Source organism: Protopterus annectens, chromosome 6.part0 (assembly GCF_019279795.1).
Source record: "Protopterus annectens isolate FY-2018-M chromosome 6.part0, PAN1.0, whole genome shotgun sequence".
In the NCBI taxonomy this organism is placed as follows: domain Eukaryota; kingdom Metazoa; phylum Chordata; order Ceratodontiformes; family Protopteridae; genus Protopterus; species Protopterus annectens.
The window spans coordinates 747,383,239-747,406,552 of NC_056737.1; the positions used below are offsets into that span (position 1 = coordinate 747,383,239).

At 43.2% G+C, this 23,314-nt stretch overlaps 1 protein-coding gene across 1 annotated transcript in view; it reads right to left on the reverse strand.

Moving 5' to 3' along the window:
* PIK3C3 (phosphatidylinositol 3-kinase catalytic subunit type 3) overlaps positions 1-23,314 on the reverse strand; it is a gene marked incomplete in the record, with an annotated part of 1,653,126 nt that overhangs the window by 664,575 nt on the left and 965,237 nt on the right. The window contains 1 exon segment of the mRNA XM_044074431.1: positions 13,826-13,931. Within this exon segment, the coding sequence (XP_043930366.1) occupies positions 13,826-13,931 (106 nt within the window).

Consider the following 23,314-nt stretch of genomic DNA (forward strand, 5'->3'; position numbering starts at 1 on the left):
ACTGCACAGATATCAATGTTCTCCATGCTAAGGAGAGTTTCGAGTGCGTGCATCTTGAGGTTTAGACTTCTGGCTTTAAGCAGTTACTTATCCCTTGTGATACCTATGGAGGTGGGTTTGTCTTTTGAGCCTTGCCTAAAAAAGGCACTATGGGGGTAGCAAGAGCCTTTGCCAATATCCGAAAGCCCGGGGGTGACAGGTGCAAGCCGTCCCTAACGAAGCATCGTGGCTTGTCGAGCATGTCATCCCAGGCTGACAGGCATTGGATCCCCTTTGAATGACACCAATACTTAAACCAATTGTTGAAATTGATTATCTTGTCTTCATATTGTGGCATCATTCATGGTGAGGGTAAGATGCTACTCAAGGTCAGGGTCATACAGGCCTGGGCTACATGCTCAGAGAGCTCCTCTATGTCTCTTTTCATATAGTCCAGGGAGGTACGTCTCAGGTCATTCACAACAGCATGGACAATGACTGGGTCATATTTGTACTTGCCTTGGAGTGACCTGAGTGCGTGTGTTATGTGGCGGATCCTAGCACTCGACAGGCAGCTCACCGTGACCTTCTCCTTGTTCAGCCTGGTGAGACGTCAGTGTACCTGACGACAGAGTCACCTATTACAAGTGTATCAGGTGTGTTGTTTAGCCTTAACGGCTGTGACTGTTCAGCACACTGGCTTTGTGAGCTATGTGTTGCACGTGTTTTGTTTTGGGGTAGCGGTTGCTTGGGTGTCTGCTTTGGAGGTCTCTGCTGCTTAGACAGATTTTTATTTAGCGCATCCGAGTATGTTTTTGTGTGTTTGGTTTGCTGTCGTGGTAGGTCTATGTGAGACTGGAATTGTAGTGAGTGTGGTTTCCTTCTCCTCCTGACTGGTTACGCCAGTACTGAGATGAGAGAGCTTAGCCTCCAGTTTGGCTATATGGTTGCATCTCTCACGTGTTGGAATTTGTTGGGAGGAGGAGAGGGTCGTCTGTGGACATGAGGCAGTTGTAACATTGCCTCAGGATTCCCAGATTCACCAGCTGGACCGGAGAGGAGATTGACAACTGACCTTTGGACATGCTAGAATAGTATTGGGAATTCCTTTATAATTGAAAAAAACGGCCAATGGGGAACAAGGTACTCAAGGGGAGTTTGTGAGGGTGTGGTGCTTTTAATTTTTTAGTGCTGACTTAGTGAGCAAGTGCCAGGTGACTTAAATTCAATGTGTTACAGGTAACTTAAATGCAGAAATGACAAACAGTAACTTTCTTTCAAGTGAAACAAGGAAATAAGTACAGTAAGCAATGCAGATATCACTAGGGATCCATAGAAGCACTGAAAAGCCGTGTTTTAGGTGGAATTAGCATTTCAGGGAAATAACAAGCAAACAAACAACAAGCATACAAACAAAGCTAGATTCAGCATCACTTCTAGATGACCATGCTATGAAGATGTTCTCGGGCTTATGAAGTGCAGTTTAGACTGTCTCAAGCAGTTATCCCCTCAATCCCCAAGAGGGATCTAGTAGTGTGTCAGGAAGAAGACAAGAGAAGCTGTGGTTACCGTGCCCTTGAAGCCACTCACCAAATTGTCATCACAGCAGCCAAGATGTACTTTGATTCGACTCCATCACCCCACAAAAGGTCCATTGCCTTTAAAAGCCATCTAAGCAGGCAGATCATCTCAGAAAGCATCTCAGTGCTGATGGCAAGCATATACCAGAGCATTCTGTCACCCTGCCAATGAATAAGGAGTCCACTTATTTGCTATGTTGGGGTTTAAAATTTTCAGCTGTTATCATAACTGTACCATTTCATGGCGCACCATGCAAGAAAGGCAGTGGATAAACTCGGTTATCATCATGAGTCGGGATTCAAGGAGAATTTTGGTGAGTCTCTCTCCAAAGGCTTTCACTGTGTCACGTGTCTCATTTTGAAGTCTAGATAAGCTGGCCAGCATCAGAACCTAGTCAGATCTGACAACTCGCAGGTTGAAGCCAGACAGAGAAGACATTGGATCATCTAATACATTTATTTCTCTGTGGTCTTCCCACAGGGGACAGATCCCACTACATGAACAGGAGGCACAGATGGTGTCACTGGAAGTAACAGACACCCTTTGGCACATCGGTACCTGAAGTCCACAAAGCAGATTCCAGTTTGTTCTGTTCTAGCATCATTCAAGTTTAGCATATTTTCATTTGGATTCTTCTTGCCAACTAGAGACTTTACCAATGAGTGGGCAATAATCGGATAAGCCTTCAAGGGGAAAGGTCTCATGGTGTTGCCTTACCCTCTACACTGGCTTATGATTGCCCAGTTCAGAAAATCCCCAAGAATTGCTCTCTTTTTTGGGTACACCCTTGGATGCAGCCTCAAAGCTAAATGGAAAATGGAAGATGGCCCCTCTGACCCCATCTCCTTGACAGACCTTCAGAACAATGGAGACATGCATGATCCACATGAAAAGAAACCCAAAAGTTCTGTACCTGACATCCTATGTGAAAATGCAACACAGGATTAAAGACTGAACTCTGCTACTCTTTCTGGACTTGATGGCAGCCATAATCATCATGATGCTACATGCTTGAGAATGACTACTGTAGTGGAATGTGAGATGTCAGTGGATTCAGAGACATCAAGAGTTCACAGGCCTACTGTTGGTACCAGTCCCTTTTCCTAGGTTTGGCAGTAGTGGATAACCTTCAACAATCTGCTAATAGGCTCTACTTTTCACAACTGGACATGTCAAAAATCTTCACAATGGATGGTTCACTGGCAGGTTCATGAGTCAAACCAAGCTGCCCCATGATGCAGAAATTGGGACTCCTTTGAACATGGGATCAGCATTAACAGCTGGAGCTCACAGCAGTTCTTTGGATACAGAAGGCCTTTTAGAAACAAATACTTCCAGGTCCTCTACTAACGTCTTCCAGCCACCAGTTAATTATGTGGTACTTATCAAGGTGACTCAAGGTCAAGCTCTCTTTGCAGAGAGGTGATGTTCATCTAGCATTAGGCTACTAACATTAGATAATCATTCTCACACTGCTTTACCTGCCCTGGGAGGTAAATAAGTGAAAGAAGGCTCTGAATCACATCTCCAGTCCTCTCCAATAGCTTTAGACTCAAGGACTGTACCTGATCAGCTTCTTTCAGAGGCAGGTCACTCTAGTTATCAGCCTCTTTATGTTCCCTATTGGGGGGGGGGGGGACAAGACTATACCAGATTACATGGTTTCTGACTGAGATCCCTTCATTATGCCAGGATTTTTAGTGAGGGTCTAAGAAGTGAAGCCGCAAGGAAACCTAACAGTTAAGCTTATTCATACATTTCTCACTGAAAAGTACAGTTTTGTACCTACCATAAATGTAGATGTTCGAGGATCCACATTGCTGCAGTCATAACCTGTGGGTAGTCCGCTGTCCTCGGTCGGCCCGAATACCAAAGAGTTAGGCTGGCGTCGGTCATGGTCGCCCAGAGCTGACGTCAGTACGTAGTAGTACTTAAGGGCATGACCGACGCCATATCCTCAGTCTTTCTTGCCCCAGATGTCAGAAGGCCTAAAAGGGAAAGGCCAGAGCCAAAATAGTAAATACCCAACAACCACCATAGAGAAAATAATAATTATCCCAAGGGAAACACAGCAACCCCAAACTATAGAGGGGAAGGAGGGAGGGAAAATTGGACTGCAGCAATGTGGATCCTCGAACATCTACATTTATGGTAGGTACAAAACTGTACTATGTTCTTCGTCTCACATTGCTGCAGTCATAACCTGTGGGTAGAATCCCAAAGCAAAGGAAAAGGGAGGCTGGCAAACTAAAAAGCATTAGGAGCTGCTAACATGCCCTGTAAAACTGCAGTGGCAAACCCAGCCCTAGACTTGGAATAAAGAGGGAGATGGTAATGCTTAGTAAAAGTGTGCACTGAACTCCAAGTAGCTGCCTCCAAAATATCCTTAGTAGCTACCCCCCTCAAAAAGGCAGTAGATGTGGCAGTAGCCCTAGTGGAATGAGGTCTGATCCCAGCAGGAACATTCTTTCCATGATGAGAATAACAAAAGCAATACAATGACCAATCCACTTAGAAATAGTTTGCTTTGAAACAGCTTTCCCTTGTGAACCCAAAGCAAAAGAAATAAATAACTGTTGAGTCTGCCTGAACTCTTTAGTTCTGCTCAAATAATAGCGTAGCTGCCTGTGAATGTCCAAAGAATGCAAAACTTTTTCCCCCTTATTTTGGGGATCAGCATAAAAAGTAGGTAAATGAATAGACTGGTTTAAGGCCACATTAGAAATCACTTTAGGCATAAAAGTAGGGTTAGTACGCAAAGACACCCTATCCTTATGGAATATCAGGAAGGGTTCAACTGCCATGCGTGCCTGCAATTCAGAGACTCTCCTAGCAGAGGTAATGGCCAACAAAAAAGCAGTTTTCCAAGACAAAAACTTCAGCTCAGACGTAGCTGCAGGTTCGAAAGGAGGTAAAGTAAGCTTCTCCAACACAAAATTGAGATCCCAGGAAGGAGTAGGAGCTCTACGTGGGGGTCTTATATTTTTTGCCCCTCTAAGAAATTGCTTAAACAAAGGGTGAGAAAATAAAGGAGGGTCACAATCATAGTGAGCAGAAATGGCTGCAGCATGAACCTTCACAGAGGAAAAAGACAAACCCTTGTCTAGTAATTCAGTAAGGTACTGTAGCGTAAAACTCAAATTAGGTAATGAGACATCAAAGCCCTTTGCTGTGCTCCAAAGAAAAAATCACCTCCATTTATCAGCATAAACTTTTCTAGTACTGGGCCGCCTGGCTTCCAAAATGACATCTAAAACCTGTTGAGGAAGCTGAGACCCCACAGGCTCTAAAACAGAATACGCCAGGCTGTTAGATGCAGGGACTGCACCCTGACATTGAGCAAATGATTGCTTGACTGGGACAACAAGTGAGGAATCTGTGGCAAAGGCCAAGGAGGCTCCTGAATCAAACTCCTCAGCAGAGGATACCAATGCTGACGTGGCCAATCTGGTGCTATTAGGATCATGCAAGGCTTGTCCTGCCTGAATTTCAAGTGTACCTTGGGAAGGAGAGGCAGAGGAGGGAAAGCATAGACGTGAAGGTTGTTCCAACTGAAAGATAGAGCATCCACTTTCCAAGCTTTTGGGTGAAACATCTTTGTGCAAAATTTTGGTAGTTGAAAATTTTGTGGAGAAGCGAACAGATCTATGTCTGGAGTTCCCCAAGCCACTGTCAACTGTTGGAATACCCGAGGATCCAATTTCCACTCGTGGGGGTCCACAATTTGTCTGCTCAATACATCTGCTAGGGAGTTCTGTGCTCCTGGCAGAAACCGTGTTTGAAGAGTGATGTGCAAACTCAGAGCAGTCTCCCACAATATCATTGCTTGTCTGCAAAGAGGGTAAGAATGGGTTCCCCCTTGCTTGTTGATGTACCACATGACTGTTGTGTTGTCTGTTCGAATCAACACCTGTCCTGGTTGAAGTAGGTCCTTGAAGGCCATCAGGGCAAATTGGACTGCTAACATCTCCTTCATGTTGATATGCAAATGCTGTAGTCTGGGAGGCCACGTGTCTTGAATCCATTTCCCATTGAAGTGTGCTCCCCAAGCCAAGTCCGAGGCATCCGTCGTTATGATCTGACTCGCCTCTGGTCGGGTCACAGAGATTCCCTTGTTTAGGTGACATTCCTGCGCCCACCACAAGAATTCCTTCTGGATGCAAGGTATTATCCGAATGACAGTGTCCAAATCGTGGCAGTGTTGAGTCCATACACTTTTGAGATACCATTGTAGCTTCCTCATATGCAGTTTGGCATTGGGAAGTACTAGAATGCAAGATGCCATGAACCCCAAGGCTTGAAGGACTGTCCTTGCAGTCAGCCTGGACAGTACTGATAACTGCTGGAAGTATAGGTGAAGAGTTCTTTGTTTGTCCGGGGTCAGAAAAGCCATCTGAGAAGCTGTATTCAGTCTCACACCCAGAAAGCACATGTCCTGAGAGGGCACTAGACTGGACTTTATTTCGTTCACAGAATACCCTAGGCACCTTAAAACTGCCATTACATACTGTAGATGTTGAAGTAACTTGTCTTTGTCTTGAGCAAGAATCAGACAATCGTCCAGATAAGGATAAATTTGTATTCCCCTTTGTCTGAAGAAAGCTATTACAGGAGCCAGAACTTTTGTGAACACCATGGGCGCAGTAGATAAACCAAAGGGCAATGCAGAGAACTGATAATGAGAAGTACCAGCCCGAAATCGCAGGAATCTCCTGTAGCTGGGCCTGATGGGAATGTGAAGATAGGCCTCTTTGAGATCCAGGGTTACCATCCAATGATCTTTGCCCAGCATAGGTAGAAGTTGTTGTAATGTTAACATCTTGAACTTTGGAATGTCTAGGTAGGTATTGAGAATGGACAAATCCAGAATTGGCCTCCAAGTGTTTCCTTTCTTTGGTACTAGGAAAAGACGGGAATAAAACCCTAGGCCTACTTCTGACGGAGGTACCACCTGGATGGCCCCCATCTGAATAAGCAAAGAAATTTGCTCCTGAGCCTCCAGCCTTTGCTGTGGAGGCACATCCAGCATGCCTTTGAAAGGAGGAAAAGTGTGAAAATAAAACTTGTAACCTCGATTTATTATTTCCAGCACCCATTTGTCCTGGGTGACCAAATGCCAGTTTTGTTTGAAAAGTGCCAACTTTCCTCCTAGAGGAGCTGCCAGAAAAGAAGGATCTGGCAGCTGAAAATACAGGTCATTGGGTCCGTTTACGAAAAGGCTGACCCCTGCCCTCACCAGAAGACTGTGCAGGAGAACTCCAAGTCCTAGGTCTGAAAGAACCCTGAGCGTGAGCCCTGCCTCTACCACGTCTAGACCTGCCTTTAGACTGATAATCTGAAGAAGGGTAGGACCATCCTCTAGCAGGCCAATTCCTGCTAAACTTAGGGGGCTGCACCTGCAAAAATTCCTTGACCGTCTGCATAGACTTAGCCTTATCCTCCATCTTTTTCAAAACTGACTCCAAAGGAGAACCAAAAAGAACTTCTGATTGAAGAGGAGCATCCAAAATCCGAGCTTTAACATGCTCTGATAAATTTTGATCCTTAAGCCAGGCATGTCTACGAATAACTGAACCAGTAGCAGCCACCCTGGATGAAGCCTGAAGGGCATCGAAACCACACTGTAGAGAATGTTTTCCAACTTGATCTGATGCATGAACCAACTCCTGCAATTCCTTACACTCTATACCCTCAGATAAAGCATCCACCTTAGATTTCAATTGGCCTAACAAAAAGTTCTGATACTTCAGCATATGAAACTGGCAATTTAAAGCCCTCATAGCCAACGTAGAAGAGGTGTACACTTTTTTCCCCCACCTATCCAACGCTCTAGAATCTTTATCCAAAGGAACTGGATTCTTAACCACTGAAGCCCTGACACCCTTCGGCCCTTGAATAATAGTTTCCGGGTCAGCTCTAGGACTCTTATACAAATATTTATGTGCTTCTGGAACTCTGTAATATCTGTCTGGCTTGACAGGGGCAGGGGGTAAAGAATCAGGGTTAAGTGAAGCTTCAGAAAAAACATCCTGAACAACATCTAAGACAGGGGGAATAGCCAAGGGCCTATGTTGTGGCAAAAACAAAAATTCCCTAAGCCTTTTTCGAGAATCTGAAAAATCCTGATCTTCCCACTTGAAATGTTCCCTCATGGAATGTAAAGTTTCAGAAAATGAAAAATCCTCTGGAAGAGAAGCAGAAGGACAAGAATCCTCTGCATCCGAATCTGAATAGGGAGGGAAATCCTGAATATCCTCAGCTGAGGACTCAGAGTAGTCTGAAGAATGCTCCATTCCCTCTAAATCTGTCTCCACCCTAGGCCTCTTCTCTGGGGGGGGCATAGAACCCCTGATCAAAGTAATCAAATCCTCTGCCATTTTCAACATATGTTTTTTAGGAACAGAAGCTGAAGAACTAGGGCTATGGCTAGTACCAGTAAGACCAGATTTAGCCTTAGCATGGCCTTTAGCCACAGAGGTAGAAGGCCTAATAACCTTTTGTAAGGATGGAACTACAGATACCCGAGAAGCACCCTCGGCCTGGCCTAACTCCTGAGAGGCCAACTCCTGCAAAATTAAAGGTTCTCCCTGGGATTCAGCCGAGACCTCGGCCGGATCCACAGATTCAACCGGAGGTTCCATAGAACCGGCGTCCGCAACGGACGACTCATCCGGTTTAGACCTTAAAGATTTATCTTTGCGTTTTTTAGCGGTAGCGGGCGTCGGAGGATCCGACGGCATGTTATAGTTACACCGCTTACCGAAAACAAGCCTGGCACAGTCTAATCTTCGTTTAATGGTGCGCTTATTAAATCTAGCACAAAAGCGACACCCAACTACGTCGTGTTCAGGCCCCAAGCAAGGAATACAGAGAGAATGATAGTCCCTATGAGGTATCTGTTTCCCACAAGAAATACAATTATTAACTTTTTCTGACATCCGGATAAACTGAGGCAAGAAAAGACAAAAATTTTCCCCAACGGGGTACTTAGCCCAACTTGGTCTTCGGTCTGAAACTCGAGAATTGAAAATTTCAGAACGCCGAACGGCACTTGCAAACGCTGCTTCTGCTTCGGACCACGCGGCAAGAAAGACTGGGGATATGGCGTCGGTCATGCGCTTAAGTACTACTACGTACTGACGTCAGCTCTAAGCGACCATGACCGACGCCAGCCTAACTCTTTGGTATTCGGGCCGACCGAGGACAGCGGACTACCCACAGGTTATGACTGCAGCAATGTGAGACGAAGAACATTTGTTGTTTAGTACTTAGGATTAAGGCTATGAGCTTCTAAAGAGCTTCACCTCATAGTCTTGGGTTTGAGTCCTTCAGTCTGCATTTACATACTGTGTAACTTAAGCAAGTCACTTAAACAAAAAGTAGTCATATCACCTTTGAAAATAAGCAACTGTGCATACTGGACATTCTCACGCAACAGTTTGAAAAAAATGTATCAAGCACAGTGATTCCCTCTACAGCCCTGTAGATTAATCTTCATGTACTCTTGATGCATCTCAGGCATCTGTATGACATGGACCGCAATCCCTCCACAGTCAAGGTACATGTGTTAGCTGTTTCTGTCCATTATCTTGTGGAAGGCAGGACTGTGGTCGCATAGGTCTACAAGAAAATAGTGCAGTAGTCTTCTGTTGAGAAGTCCATTCCCTCTGTGAGATATTAACTTCAAGGAAGGCAAATTTCCTTATCGGACTCTCAAGCCAGCTAGCTCAGCAATGCTTAAGTTTATTTCCTGGAAACCCTTTCCTGGTAACTATCCCTCATGTGCAACTCATCCTGGGAGCTTCAAACCCATACATATAAAGGACCACATCTGGTCTTTGACAAGGCAAGGCAGTCATTTGATGAATTCACATTTCCTCCCTAAGGTAGTTTAGACATTTCCTTTAAACCAGGCCATCAACCTTCTAGCTCTCTTTATGAAGGCATCCTGCATATACACTGACACATATGGCAATACCTGAACAAGGTGCACAAATACACAAAGATGGACCAGTTGTTGGTCTCTTCAACAGAAAGGGAAAGGTTTGCAATTACCAGACAGATACTTTCCAAGCAAACTTCAAATGCATAACATGTTGCTATAAGCGAGTTAACCACTCGCTGGTGATTGCTGTTAGCAAGGCCCACTCCACTAGTTGAATGCCCACGTCCAGTGCTTGCTTCAAAAATATCTTATTTGTGGTATTTTTGTCATAGTCACTTTGTCTTTGGTGCATACATTCATCAAACCTGGTCATCCAGACCATACCTCAGACCATGTGGGGAAGTCAGTATACTCAATGACTCAGCAATCTTCTGGCTTTTCATTGCTTTCTATCCTGGATATACTGCTTGAGATTCAGCCCAACTTGAGGCCCATCATGAGAAGTCCTTGTCATAAGACATACACTTTTTACAGCAGCAGTTGACTAACTTCAGGACCTTCCTTAATTGGCCAGAAATACCCTCTTCCCCACCACCTCTTTAAATGAATGGTCTTCTGCTTCGTACTGCTGCTGGATTTCACTGCAAGTCAGACAAGTATATTTTCGTACAATACTTGTTTAATATTGTAGCCTCAGATATGTGTTATTTCTTGATTTCCAAAAAGGTGCTTGCTAGTAGCATGTGGGCAATCTGGTGGGCTCAAAACGTATACACTCTTATATAAACAGCACGTTACATCATGGCATATGTCAAAACAGATGCAAAGATTTCCTCAAATGTAGGATTTTGAAAAAAAAAATCTGTTACATTCTGACTGGAAAAAAATGAAATAATCAATATATGCAATACCTCAAAGGGGGTTCATTAGTACTGCAACTCACATACTGCAAATATTTTCATTTCTCACTTTTTAATGATTCAGAAAGCAGCTATCAGCATACAGAACTCATGAAATACTATGAAACATACTTTACTTAACAAAATACTGAGACATACATCCACCTCTGACAGCTTCAATAAATATGCAACAACCGGACAGTTTTTCTTAAGTTCAACAGGCACTTTGTAACAGCAATTTCCTTAGTGAAAGTAAGAACAAATGTGAACAAAGCTTAATAAAGGATACTTCACTTGACTAAAGCTAATACTGAAAACTGCCTTAACATCTAGGAATACTGTTCAAGCTATATATCAGATTGCTCTTTCAGTTTCAATTTACAGCTTTGGTGTGATTGACTGGCATGAAAATGCACTGGATCATTTGGATAAGAAATAAGAAAAATATTTCATGCTTACCAAGTGATATATAAAAATCAGTATATGGCAATCAACATTGTATATTCTGTGGTCTGAGAGAAGTACAGGCTTTCTTAAGATTGACTATATGTAGAAGTCTGCAATCGCAGAACTGTATACATATTTACTGACATCAGCAGATCAATTTATAGTGAAAGTTAAATATGAAGAAAATAAGCCTAAGGTGATGCCTTTACTTACTATAGTAGGACCATTCTGGAATGGAGTGAGAATGGAAATCAAACCATAACTAGATGGAAATCGGGCAGCGACAAAAAGTGCCAAAAAACAAAAAGAATATAAACACCAGGATCACAATAAAAAGGAAAGAAAACTGGAAAGCCTGTAGTTACACTGACAAGTTTAGAGAACTGCGCTACATACATACCAGTTTACAAAGTCTGTAAAAAAAACAAAAAAAAAACAAAAAGGAAGATCTAGGAAAATGCAGATTCGGTAATACAGAACTAGAAACAGTTGCTCATCTCCCTGCTGGTTGCAATATACTCATGGCTGAGGGTCTGTACAGTGAAAAGCACAACAATGTAGCAAGACTGCCACTCCGGGGAATGTGCAAACACTACAACATACAAATAGCCAAGAGGTATTGGAAACAAGAATAACGTAGCATTACTGAAAATGAAGTTCTGATCGCATGGGTTCGCCCAATTCCATCAGTTAAGAAAAGCAGAAGCAAGAATACCAGATATATTAGTCAAAGAAAGAAAAAAGGACAAAAGTAGCATTAAGCACTGAAATAGCTACACCCAGTGATCATATATTAAGGGACACAAAGACATAAAATACCAGGATATGCAAGCAGAAACTAAAGCAATTTAAGATAAAGACACCCATACAGACCCAACAGTAGTAGAAGCAACAGGACTAATAAAATAGAATTAACAATGGTACTTAAATTAGCTACTAATACATAAAACTCCATATGAGCTGCAGGAGAAAATTCTAGTCACATTGCATGTGCTGAGAAGAGCACTCTTGGTCAACATCAAAGATTGAAAGTATACTAACTTCATGAAATCTAATTGTACCCCGACTCAGGAATGGTGTACATTCCTGTCACATTATTAGAAACCCAAAACATTTGGAAAAAAAAAAGATTAAAGGCTAGTGTCTAAGTTCTCAGTTACACACAGACTGAATACTTACCTGGCTTACTAACTACTTTTAATTTATTAGAATTTTCTTTCATTTTATCTCAGAAATGAAGCAGCTAAAAGCAGACTGTAACTTAAAACATTCGAAGTACAGGGAACATTCTTGGTTCTGAAACCAAAGTTCTCCTGTAGCTATGCAACAATTTATTTTTATCAACTGTTAGTCTTTTGGGTCTCACATCTGCGGTGCTGGTGCTGTGGTAGCGTTGTTGCCTCACAGTCAGACGCTGTCTGGTTCGATTCTCAGCTAGAGCGTCTTCTGCGTGGAGACATGCATGAATGGGCGTACCTTCGTTGAAGGTTGTGCGTCAGAGCTGGCAACTCAGCACGTAAAAATCAACTGCCAATCATTAGCAGACCAGAGTTCCGCTGTGGCGACCCCTAACCAGGAAAAGCCGAAAGACACATGCATAGTCTTTTGGGCCTCAGACAGGTTGAAAAAAAATCACACTAATGCCCAGCAACTTGCAAGAGAGCAACACATTCATTCTTGCACACAAATGCATTCAAAGGACCTTCTGTGATTGTTTTACAACCAGCAAAAGCAGATGTAAATGATATAAAGTATTAGAGATTTTTTTTCCCACCAAAGATAGACAGAAGGGATACCACAGAATTTATTACACTGTCATTAAATGTCAGGTAGTTTGCTGCTCCTTCAAAGGCTAAACGCTGATGCAAGGAGAAGAACTGTGACCAAACGTGTGTGCGTGTGTGTAAATCTATGTCATGCATCTTTCATTTATAGTGTTACATATTAAATTACGCAGGAAGTAAGCAAAACGTAAGACAAGACTTGTGATGTGAAAAAAAAATATGGCCAGAACGTAACTCTTCAATATTTGTCTTCCATAAAAAAGCATTATGCATTAATCATCACTGGTAACAGGTTTAAGATGGAAAAGCTCACTAAATTAATAAAATATAAAACACTGTAGCTTCTGATAGCATGTTCATAGGTGAAGTGTCAAGAATGGAGAATTCGGCCTCAGGCTGCCTCTAATACGCTGGGTGCTGCTGCCACCTAGTGCTACGGACGTCAGGTGCTGAGATTCCAAGCAACATCGATATGCATTATGTTATGAGCAGCAAAATACACACAATGGAAGTGGAGTTCTCATTAAATGTTTTCCCTATCAAGAGGGTGCATCGTTGCATGACACAGCCCCAAAATTACCTCCAGTTGTAAAACAATTATGCTTGAAAGCACTTAGAATTATGAAGCTAGGACTTAAGAGTACAGCAATACTCATTTAACTTATGTAAGGGCAGAGACTAGTCAAACAATGATGTATTGGGCATGGATTGTGACAAGGAATGTAAGCTCCAGTGTAATTTCTCTGCTTTTATTTAATACAGTAAATTAAGTAAAAGCTACCAGGAATGGTTTACAGCTTGAACTAATTCTTTAGATTTGCTGGTGAAATGAATCATATAGCTTGAACTCCACCTTTAATCAATACAATACGCAGTCTACATATTCAGTTTGATGCATTTAGTCATGATATCCTCAGATGTTCATACTTTTAAACTGCAACACAAGAATTAAGATAATACTCCATTATACTGAAATGGAATGAAGAAGTCAGACATGGTGAAGACCCATTTAATATGCAAATTTTATTAAGACAACACAAATAATTAAACAAAATTTTAACTAGGTCCATAAAAAGAGAAAAAGAAACACAGTTAAGAAAAAAAATCCTATTTTTTCATCAAAAGGAATACAATACAATATTTAGTGAATTAAATGTTACTTCCCTTTTTACATGCAATGAGAATACATGACACTCCTTACCAGGCCCTACCATATACTTAGCTGTGTACATTTGCGTTGACCTTCTTACCTTTAATAAAGCCTGACTGAATCTCCTCATAACATTTAGGTACATTTCGTGGGTCTTTGGGTCCCTCTGTTGAGTATCTGGATCTTCACATTCTACTATTACATACCTGGCAGGAACAAAGACAAACATAACAATCCTTCTCATACGACTGCAGTACCAAGAACTAAAAAAGAAGTTCATGTTTATAAGTCAAACAAAACAAATAAGAAAATATTAACTTTTCCAGCTGATCTTCAAGAAGAGTGATGAAAATACCAAATATTTCTTCTTCTGATGAACCTTTTTGTCCAAAACGATTGTATTCTTTAAAACCTATGCTCAGGTGTGTTAACACTGAGAGAACATGCCACAATACCACTTAATATAAAAGGCAGATAGAGGTCTATGCTCCCTGTGAAACTCTCCCAAGAATTAATGAACATGTTTGGAAAGACAAAAAAAGAAGAAAAAGTACAGTTTTGTACCTACCATAAATGTAGATGTTCGAGGATCTCCATTGCTGCAGTCCTTACATATGGGTAGTCCGCTGTCCACAATCGGCCCGAATACCAAAGGGCTAGAACCGGCGTCGGTCATAGGCGCCCGAGACTGACGTCAGTACGTGCCAGTACAAATGCGCATGACCGACGCCATATACTCAGTCTTTCTTGCCTCAGACGCCAGAATGCAAAAAACACCACCCAAAACCCAACCTAAAAAGGGGGAAGGAGGGAGGGAAAATTGGACTGCAGCAATGGAGATCCTCGAACATCTACATTTATGGTAGGTACAAAACTGTACTATGTTCTTCGCCTCCCATTGCTGCAGTCCTTACATATGGGTAGAATCCCAGAGCAACGGAAAAAAGGGAGGCTGGCCAACTAAATAGCATTAGGAGCTGCTAACATGCCCTGTAAGATTGCAGTGGCAAACCCAGCCCTAGACCTAGAATAAAGAGGTAAATGATAATGCTTTGTAAAGGTATGTACAAAACTCCAAGTAGCTGCTTCTAGAATGTCTTTAGTAGCTACCCCTCTCAAAAAAGCAGTAGAGGTGGCCGTAGCCCTAGTAGAATGAGGCCTGATCCCAACTGGAACATCCTTTCCATGATGAGAGTAACAAAAGCAATACAATGGCCAATCCACTTGGAAATAGTTTGTTTGAGACAGCTTTCCCTTGTGAAGTCAAAGCAAAAGAAACAAATAATTGTTGAGATCTTCTGAACTCTTTGGTTCTGCTCAAATAATACCTTAACTGCCTATGTACATCCAAAGAATGCAAAACTTTTTCCCCTTTATTTTGGGGGTTAGCATAAAAAGTAGGCAAATGTATAGATTGGTTCAATGCCACATTAGAAATCACTTTAGGCATAAAAGTAGGATTAGTACGTAAAGAAACCCTGTCATTGTGAAAAATCAGAAAAGGTTCCACTGCCATGAGGGCCTGTAATTCAGATACCCTTCTAGCAGAAGTAACAGCCAACAAAAAAGCAGTCTTCCAAGACAACTTCAATTCAACTGTAGCTGCAGGTTCAAAAGGAGGCAGAGTCAGCTTTTCCAAAACAAAATTAAGATCCCAGGCAGGAGTAGGAGCTCTTCGTGGGGGTCTTATATTCTTTGCCCCTCTAAGAAACTGTTTAACCAGTGGATGTGAAAACAAAGGAGGGTCACAATCATAGTGAGCAGAAATAGCTGCAGCATGCACTTTTACAGAAGAGAAGGACAAACCCTTGTCCAATAATACAGTCAAATATTGCAATGTACAACTCAAATTAGGCAATTTGACATCAAAGCCTTTAGCTGAACTCCAAAGGAAAAATCTCTTCCATTTATCAGCATAAACCTTTCGAGTACTAGGTCGCCTGGCTTCCAAAATAACATCCAAAACTTGTTGAGGGAGCTGAAGGCCCTCCTTCTTTAAAACAGAATGCCAGGCTGTCAGGTGTAGGGATTGCACCCTGACATTGAGAAAATGATTGTTTTCCTGAGACAATAAGTGAGGAATCTGTGGTAATGGCCAAGGTGTCCCATGAATTAAGCTCCTCAACAGAGGGTACCAATGCTGACGAGGCCAATCCGGTGCTATAAGGATCATGCAAGGTTTGTCCCTCCTGACTTTCAACAGTACCTTTGGAAGAAGAGGCAAGGGAGGAAAAGCATACACGTGAAGGTTGCTCCAACTGAAGGATAGTGCATCTATTTTCCAGGCTGTTGGATGAAACAGCCTTGTGCAAAACAGTGGCAGTTGGAAATTCAGAGGAGAAGCGAACAGATCTATGTCTGGAGTTCCCCAAGCCATGGTCAACTGAAGAAATACCTGAGGGTCCAACTTCCATTCGTGAGGATCCACAATCTGTCTGCTCAGAACATCCACTAAAGAATTTTGTGCTCCTGGCAGAAACTGTGCTCGAAGAGTGATGTGCAGATTTAAAGCAGTTTCCCATAACAGCATTGCTTGTCTGCAAAGAGGGTAAGAATGAGTTCCTCCCTGCTTGTTGATGTACCACATGACAGCTGTGTTGTCTGTTCGAATCAACACCAGTACTGGTTGAAGTAGGCCCTTGAATGCTTCCAAAGCAAATTGAACTGCCAGCATCTCTTTCATGTTGATATGCAAGTGAAGTAGCTCTGGGGGCCAAAGGTCTTGAATCCATTTTCCTGTGAAATGAGCTCCCCAGGCCGACTCCGAGGCGTCTGTCGTTAATATCTGACTTGCCTCTGGTTGGGTCACAGAGAGTCCCTTGTTTAGGTGACATTCCTGAGCCCACCACACAAATTCTTTCTGAATGCAAGGCAGAATCCGAATGACAGTGTCCAAATCGTGGCTGTGTTGAGTCCAAACGCTTTTGAGATACCATTGCAGCTTCCTCATATGCAGTCTGGCATTGGGAAGTACTAGAATGCAAGATGCCATGAACCCCAAGGCTTGAAGGACTGTCCTTGCAGTCAGCCTGGACATTACTGATAACTGTTGGAAGTATAGGTGAAGATTTCTTTGTTTGTCCGGGGTAAGAAATGCCATCTGAGCAGCTGTGTTCAGTCTTACACCCAGAAAACACATCTCTTGTGAGGGTACTAGACTGGACTTTATTTCGTTCACAGAATACCCTAGGCAACTTAAAACTGTCATTACATACTGCAGATGTTGAAGAAGTTCGTGCTTGCCTTGAGCCAGAATCAAATAGTCGTCCAGATAAGGATAAATTTGAATTCCTTTTAGTCTGAGAAAAGCTATTACTGGAGCCAGGACTTTTGTGAATACCCTGGGCGCAGTAGACAAGCCAAAGGGCAATGCAGAGAACTGATAATGCAAATTCCCATTCCGAAATCTCAGGAATTTCCTGAAACTGGGCCTGATAGGAATGTGAAGATAGGCTTCTTTGAGATCCAGAGTCACCATCCAGTGATCTTTGCCCAACATAGGTAACAGCTGTTGCAGTGTTAACATCTTGAATTTTGGAATTTCCAGAAAGGTGTTTAGAATGGACAAATCCAGAATTGGTCTCCAAGTATTTCCTTTCTTTGGCACTAAGAAAAGACAGGAATAAAACCCTGTGCCCCTTTCTGCAGAAGGTACTTCCTGTATTGCTCCCAACTGAAGCAGAGAAGAAATTTGTGCCTGTGCTTCCAGTCTTTGCTGATGAGGCACATCCGGCATACCTTTGAAAGGAGGGAATGTGTGAAAATAAAATTTGTAGCCTCGATTTATTATGTCCAATACCCATTTGTCTTGGGTAACCAAATGCCAATTCCTTTTGAAAAGTCCCAGTTTTCCTCCTAGAGGAGCTGCCAGCAAGGCAGAGTCCGGCAGCTGAAGACACAGGTCATTGGGTCTGTTTCGAAGGACTGACCCCTGCCCTCCCCAGCAGAAAGGGTAGAAGAACTCAAAGTCCTAGAAGTAACAGGGCCCTGAGAGGAAGCCCTACCTCTACCTCGCCTCGACCTGCCCCTAGATTGAAAATCCGAAGAGGGGAAAGACCATCCCTTAGCAGGCCAATTTCTACTGAACTTAGGGGGCTGAACCTGTAAAAAGTCCTTAACCGTCTGCATAGACTTAGCTTTTTCCTCCATTTTTTCAAAACTAACTCTACTGGAGGGCCAAAAGAACATCAGATTGCAGAGGAGCATCCATAATTCGAGCCTTAACATGCTCTGACAAGGTCTGATCTTTAAGCCAGGCATGCCTGCGAACAACTGAACTAGTAGCAGCCACCCTGGAAGAAGCCTGTAAAGCATCAAAACCACACTGCAAAGAATGCTTACCAACTTGGTCTGAAGCATGCACTAAATCCTGAAGCTCCTTACATTCAATACCTTCAGCTAAAGCATCTACTTTACATTTCAATTGGCCCAGCAAATAATTTTGATACCTGAGCATATGAAACTGACAATTTAAAGCTCTCATAGCCAAAGTAGAAGAGGTATACAGTTTTTACCCCACCTATCCAGGGCCCTAGCATCCTTGTCCAGAGGAACTGGATTCTTAACCACAGAAGCCCTAACACCTTTGGGGCCTTGAGTAATAGTTTCTGGATCAGCCCTAGGACTCTTATATAAGTACTTGTGAGCTTCCGAACCCTGTAGTATCTATCTGGTTTAACCAGGGCAGGAGGCAGAGAATCTGGGTTAAGGGCAGCCTCAGAAAATACATCCTGAACAACATCCAGTACAGGAGGAATAGCCAAGGGCCTATGCTGAGGCAAAAACAAGAATTCTCTTAGCCCTTTACGAGAATCAGAATAATCCTGGCCTTCCCATTTGAAATGTTCCCTCATGGAATGCAAAGTCTCAGAGAAAGAAAAATCTTCTGGAGGGGACGAGAGGAGTAGTGTCCTCTGCCTCCGAATCAGAATAGGGAGGAAAATCCTGAAGTTCTTCCACAGAAGAATCTGACTCATTGGAAGACTGAACCAAACCCTCCAACTCTGTCTGTATCCTGGGCCTCTTCTCAGGGGGGGGCATAGAACCCCTAATTAAAGTTATCAAATCTTCAGCCATCTTTAACATGTGCTTCCTAGGAGCTGGACCCTGGGGACTAGCACCAGCAGGGGCAGACTTAGACTTAGAATGGCTTTTGCTTTGAGAAGGAGGAGGCCTAACTACCCTATGAGGGGAGGGAACCACCGACATCTGAGAAGCACCCTCAGCCTGGCCTAACACAGGAGAAGCCACTTCCTGTAGTAACAAAGGCTCCCCTTGAGACTCAGGTAAACTTTCAGAAGGAGCCGCTGAAGTATTCGGTGGTTCTACAGAACCGGCGTCCGGAGTGGACGACTCATCCTGTTTGGACCGCAAAGCCTTCTCTTTGCGTTTCTTAGAAGAACCAGGCGTCGGAGAATCCGACGGCATGTTGTAATTACGTTTACCAAACACAAGCTTAGCACAGTCCAACCGACGTTTAATAGTACGCTTGTTAAAAGTAGCACAAAAGCGACACCCAACCACGTTGTGCTCAGGCCCTAAACAAGGAATACAGAGTGAATGGTAATCCCTATGAGGAATCTGTTTCCCACAAGAAATACAGTTATTAACTTTTTCTGACATCCGTCAATACTGAGGCAAGAAAAAGACAAAAGTGTCCCCAACGGGGTACTTAGCCCAACTTGGTCTCCGGTCTGAAACTCAAAAACCGACAATTCCAGAACGCCGAACGGCACTTGCAAAAGGCTGCTTCTGCTTAGGACCACGCAGCAAGAAAGACTGAGTATATGGCGTCGGTCATGCGCATTTGTACTGGCACGTACTGACGTCAGTCTCGGGCGCCTATGACCGACGCCGGTTCTAGCCCTTTGGTATTCGGGTCGATTGTGGACAGCGGACTACCCATATGTAAGGACTGCAACAATGGGAGACGAAGAACATCTAGGCTATGAGGTAAATCAACCTGTTAGAATTACCACGGCATCTATCCATGGTGGCAAGCCAAGGGAGCATCCAAGCCAAAACAGTTGGTAGCAGAGGAGTCAGAACTCACTGCAGAAGGCCACAGACATACCAAAAATTAGCTGACACAGTGATAAATATTATTTCAAAGACTCCATGCAACAGCAAGGACAAGAAATATGAAAACATTTTACAGGGAGGTAATCAAAACTTGATTGATAAAACAGTGTCTCAGAAAGCAGACTTTTAAAGCAATGTAGTAGCCAATGATGACCTGCCATGTGGAAGTATGGACCAAGCGATACTTCCTGATCTATGGGTGAGAATCATCCACCACATGACCTCTACATAAATGTTTCCAATGGGTACACTCTTGGGAAAACCAAACGCAGGCAAACTTGGCTTTTTTGTCCACCGTGACCTGGGTACTCATTATTATTAAAGAAAAGGAAGGATGCAAATGCATTCTAAATGGATAATTTGTTTAGACATAAACCTCTTTACCTGGGGCAAAAAGAGAACAGAAGGTTGGGCTGTCTTCCTGAGTTTGTAAACCCTCTTCAGATAAAACCTGAGCTTATGATGCACGCTGAGAATAAGTGCTTTTTCTCACTGGATTCTATTCCCAAAGAGACAATGGGAAGTTGATTAACTGTCATCGGAAAAGCTCTCCAAAGCACTTTAGTCCTGAGAAACATGCAACCCTTGTGAAAGAAAAAGAAGTTATGTACCTACCATAACGTTCCATGTTAGTTGTCTTCATCTCGCCTTCCTTCTTGCTGTTTGTTTGGTTCGGAGCAGATCCTCGGCTCTGACTCGGCCATCTTCTATAGCTCAAGAGCTGTTTACTGGCTCAAGGCTACCCCTTATCCCAGCATCAGCTACCCAGATCTCGTTTGTGATAGTGCACACTAGACATAAGTAGAGTAACCAGTTCCTAAAAACTGGTTGTGCAATACAACTAAACAAGGAAAGAGTTATAAATTACCTGGCATGTAAAGTAATAAAAGATGCTCAGTCAGTGAAAACAAAAGGGAACTTCTCACAATCCTCTAGGAAGGAGGAAGGAGGGAGGGACGCAAGAAGGAAGGCAAGATGAAGACAACTAACATGGAACATTATGGTAGGTACATAACTTCTTTATGTTAAGTTGTCCATCTCGCCTTCGTTCTTGCTGTTTGGGACAGCTTCCCTAGCACCTAAAATCCTAGGTGGCTCACTGGAACAGACTCTTCAGAACAGTAGAACCAAAGGAAGCTCTGCTCCGGGAGACCATATCTACCTTGTAATGACAGATAAAAGTGTGAGAGTTTGCCCAAGTAGCAGCTGAACAGATTGAGTCTATGGGCAACCTAGACTGAAAAGCTACAGAGGTGGCTAATGCTCTAGTGGAATGACCTTTTGGTTTAGCTGGTAGCTCTATTTTGTAACTGATAACTAAAGGCAATAGTATCAGATAACCATCTGGATAAGGTCACTTTATAAACTGGAAGGCCCTGTTTGTTGAAAGCATAAGAAAGAAATAACTGGTCTGACTTTCTTAGTTCCTTAGTTCTATGGAGGTAAAAACACAATTGTCTGTGTACATCCAATTGGTGGAGCTTGTATTCTGCCTTGTTGCTGTGATTAGGAAAGAAAACTGGGAGATCCATGAATTGATTTAAATTGTTCTCTGAGCAGACTTTAGGAATAAAGGATGGATTGGTCCTCAGAGAAACTCTGTCCTTATGAAACACCAGGTAAGGAGGATGAACACATAGTGCTTGAAGTTCTGAGACATGTCTAGCTGAAGTGATAGCAACCAGAAAAAGTGTCTTCCAAGAAAGAAATTTTAAAGAACATGATGCTGCCGGTTCAAAGGGAGGCAAAATTAAGGAAGCTAAAACTAAATTGAGTTCCCAAGGAGGAGGAGGATCTCTAACTGGGGGTCTAAAAAGAGATGTTCCTTTCATAAAGGCCTTGCAGAGCTTATGAGACATTATGCTAGAATTAAACATACCAATATGAAAATTAGAAATGGCAACTAGTTGTACTCTAATGGTAGTGGAAGCCGCACCAGACTGAAAAAGCTGTGCTAGAAATTCAAGAATTTCATGGACTGGGGCTGAAAAAGGATCCAAATTTCTAGATTCTACCCAGTAAGAAAACCGTTTCCATTTACTAGCATACGTTTTCCTCGTAGTAGACTTAAGTGAGGAAACAATAATATCACGGACTGCTGGGTAGATACTGGAAAGCCTGGTTAAGGTTGGAAGTAGAGTAACCAAGCTGTGAGCTGGAGAGTTTGAAGGGATTGGTGCAACCCGCCTGATTGGTGAATCAGAAGATCTGGAACTGGGCCCAGAATCCCCGGTTGATCCAGAAGGTGGAGGTGTAGGAACAGGAACCATATCTGTCGAGGCCAATATGGGGCACTGAGGATCATTTTGCAACCCAATGATTTTGCTTTCTGTATGAGTCTTGGAATTAGGGGAAAAGGGGGAAAGGCGTAAAGGAGTCCCTGAGGCCAATCGTGGACTAGAGCATCTCCGGGTATATGACCTGGAAGAGGAAGTAGGGAGACGTAGCTGGTGCATTTGTTGTTGAGAGGAGTGGCAAATAGGTCACAGCAAGGCTGTCCCTATTTGCGGAAGATAAGATCCGCAACTTCCTGATTCAGAGACCACTCGTGAGGCATGAAGATAGCTCTGCTGAGCCTGTCCGCTATGACGTTGGATTTCCCAAGGATGTGCGCTGCTATCAGAAAATCTTGGGAGGAAATCGCCCACTGCCACAGTCTGAATGCTTCTCGACACAAGGGATAAGACCTGGTCCCGCCCTGTTTGTTGATGTACCACACCACTGACATGTTGTCCGTTTGGATTGCAATGGTCCTGGAAGGAAGAGAGTCTTGAAGGGCTTGCAACACTAGGAGAACCACTCTCATTTCTAGGACATTGATATGCAGATGGTACTCGTGAGGTTGCCAAGTGCCTTGGTCTGTCCTGCCTAGATAATGCCCACCCCCGACCCTATCAGGAAGGCATCTGTGGTCACTGTAGCTACCGGAGGGGTTTGTATGAAAGGTCTGCCCTGAATTACTAGTGGGGAGACCATCCACCAGGAAAGGTGCCTTCTGCATGTTTCTGTGATCAGGATCATGTGAGACATGGGTAGTTCCTGGAAAGACCACTGCGTGAAAAGAAGCCACTGAAGGATTCTCATGTGGAAATGCACTAAAGGGACAAGAAGAATGGCAGATGCCATGGAGCTTAGAGCTTGGAGGACATGTCTGACTTGAACCTTTTTGCTCTGCATTAGAATTAACACTTGTTGACGAATAGTGGAAACTCTTTCCTGTGGTAATCTTGCAAACATTTCTTTTGTGTTTAATTCTGCTCCTATGTATGTGATAGACTGACAGGGCAACAAGGCAGATTTTTCGAAATTTACTGTAATGCCTAGTTGAGTGCATGATGTGATTGTATAATCCCGTGCCTCTAAGAGTTGACGCCTGGTGGTAGCAGTCAGGAGCCAGTCGTCTAGATAGGGAAACACCTGGAATCCTTGACGCCTCGGGTGAGCTGTGACTAGTGCCATACACTTGGTGAGCACCCTGGGGGCTGAGATGAGACCAAAGGGCAGAGCT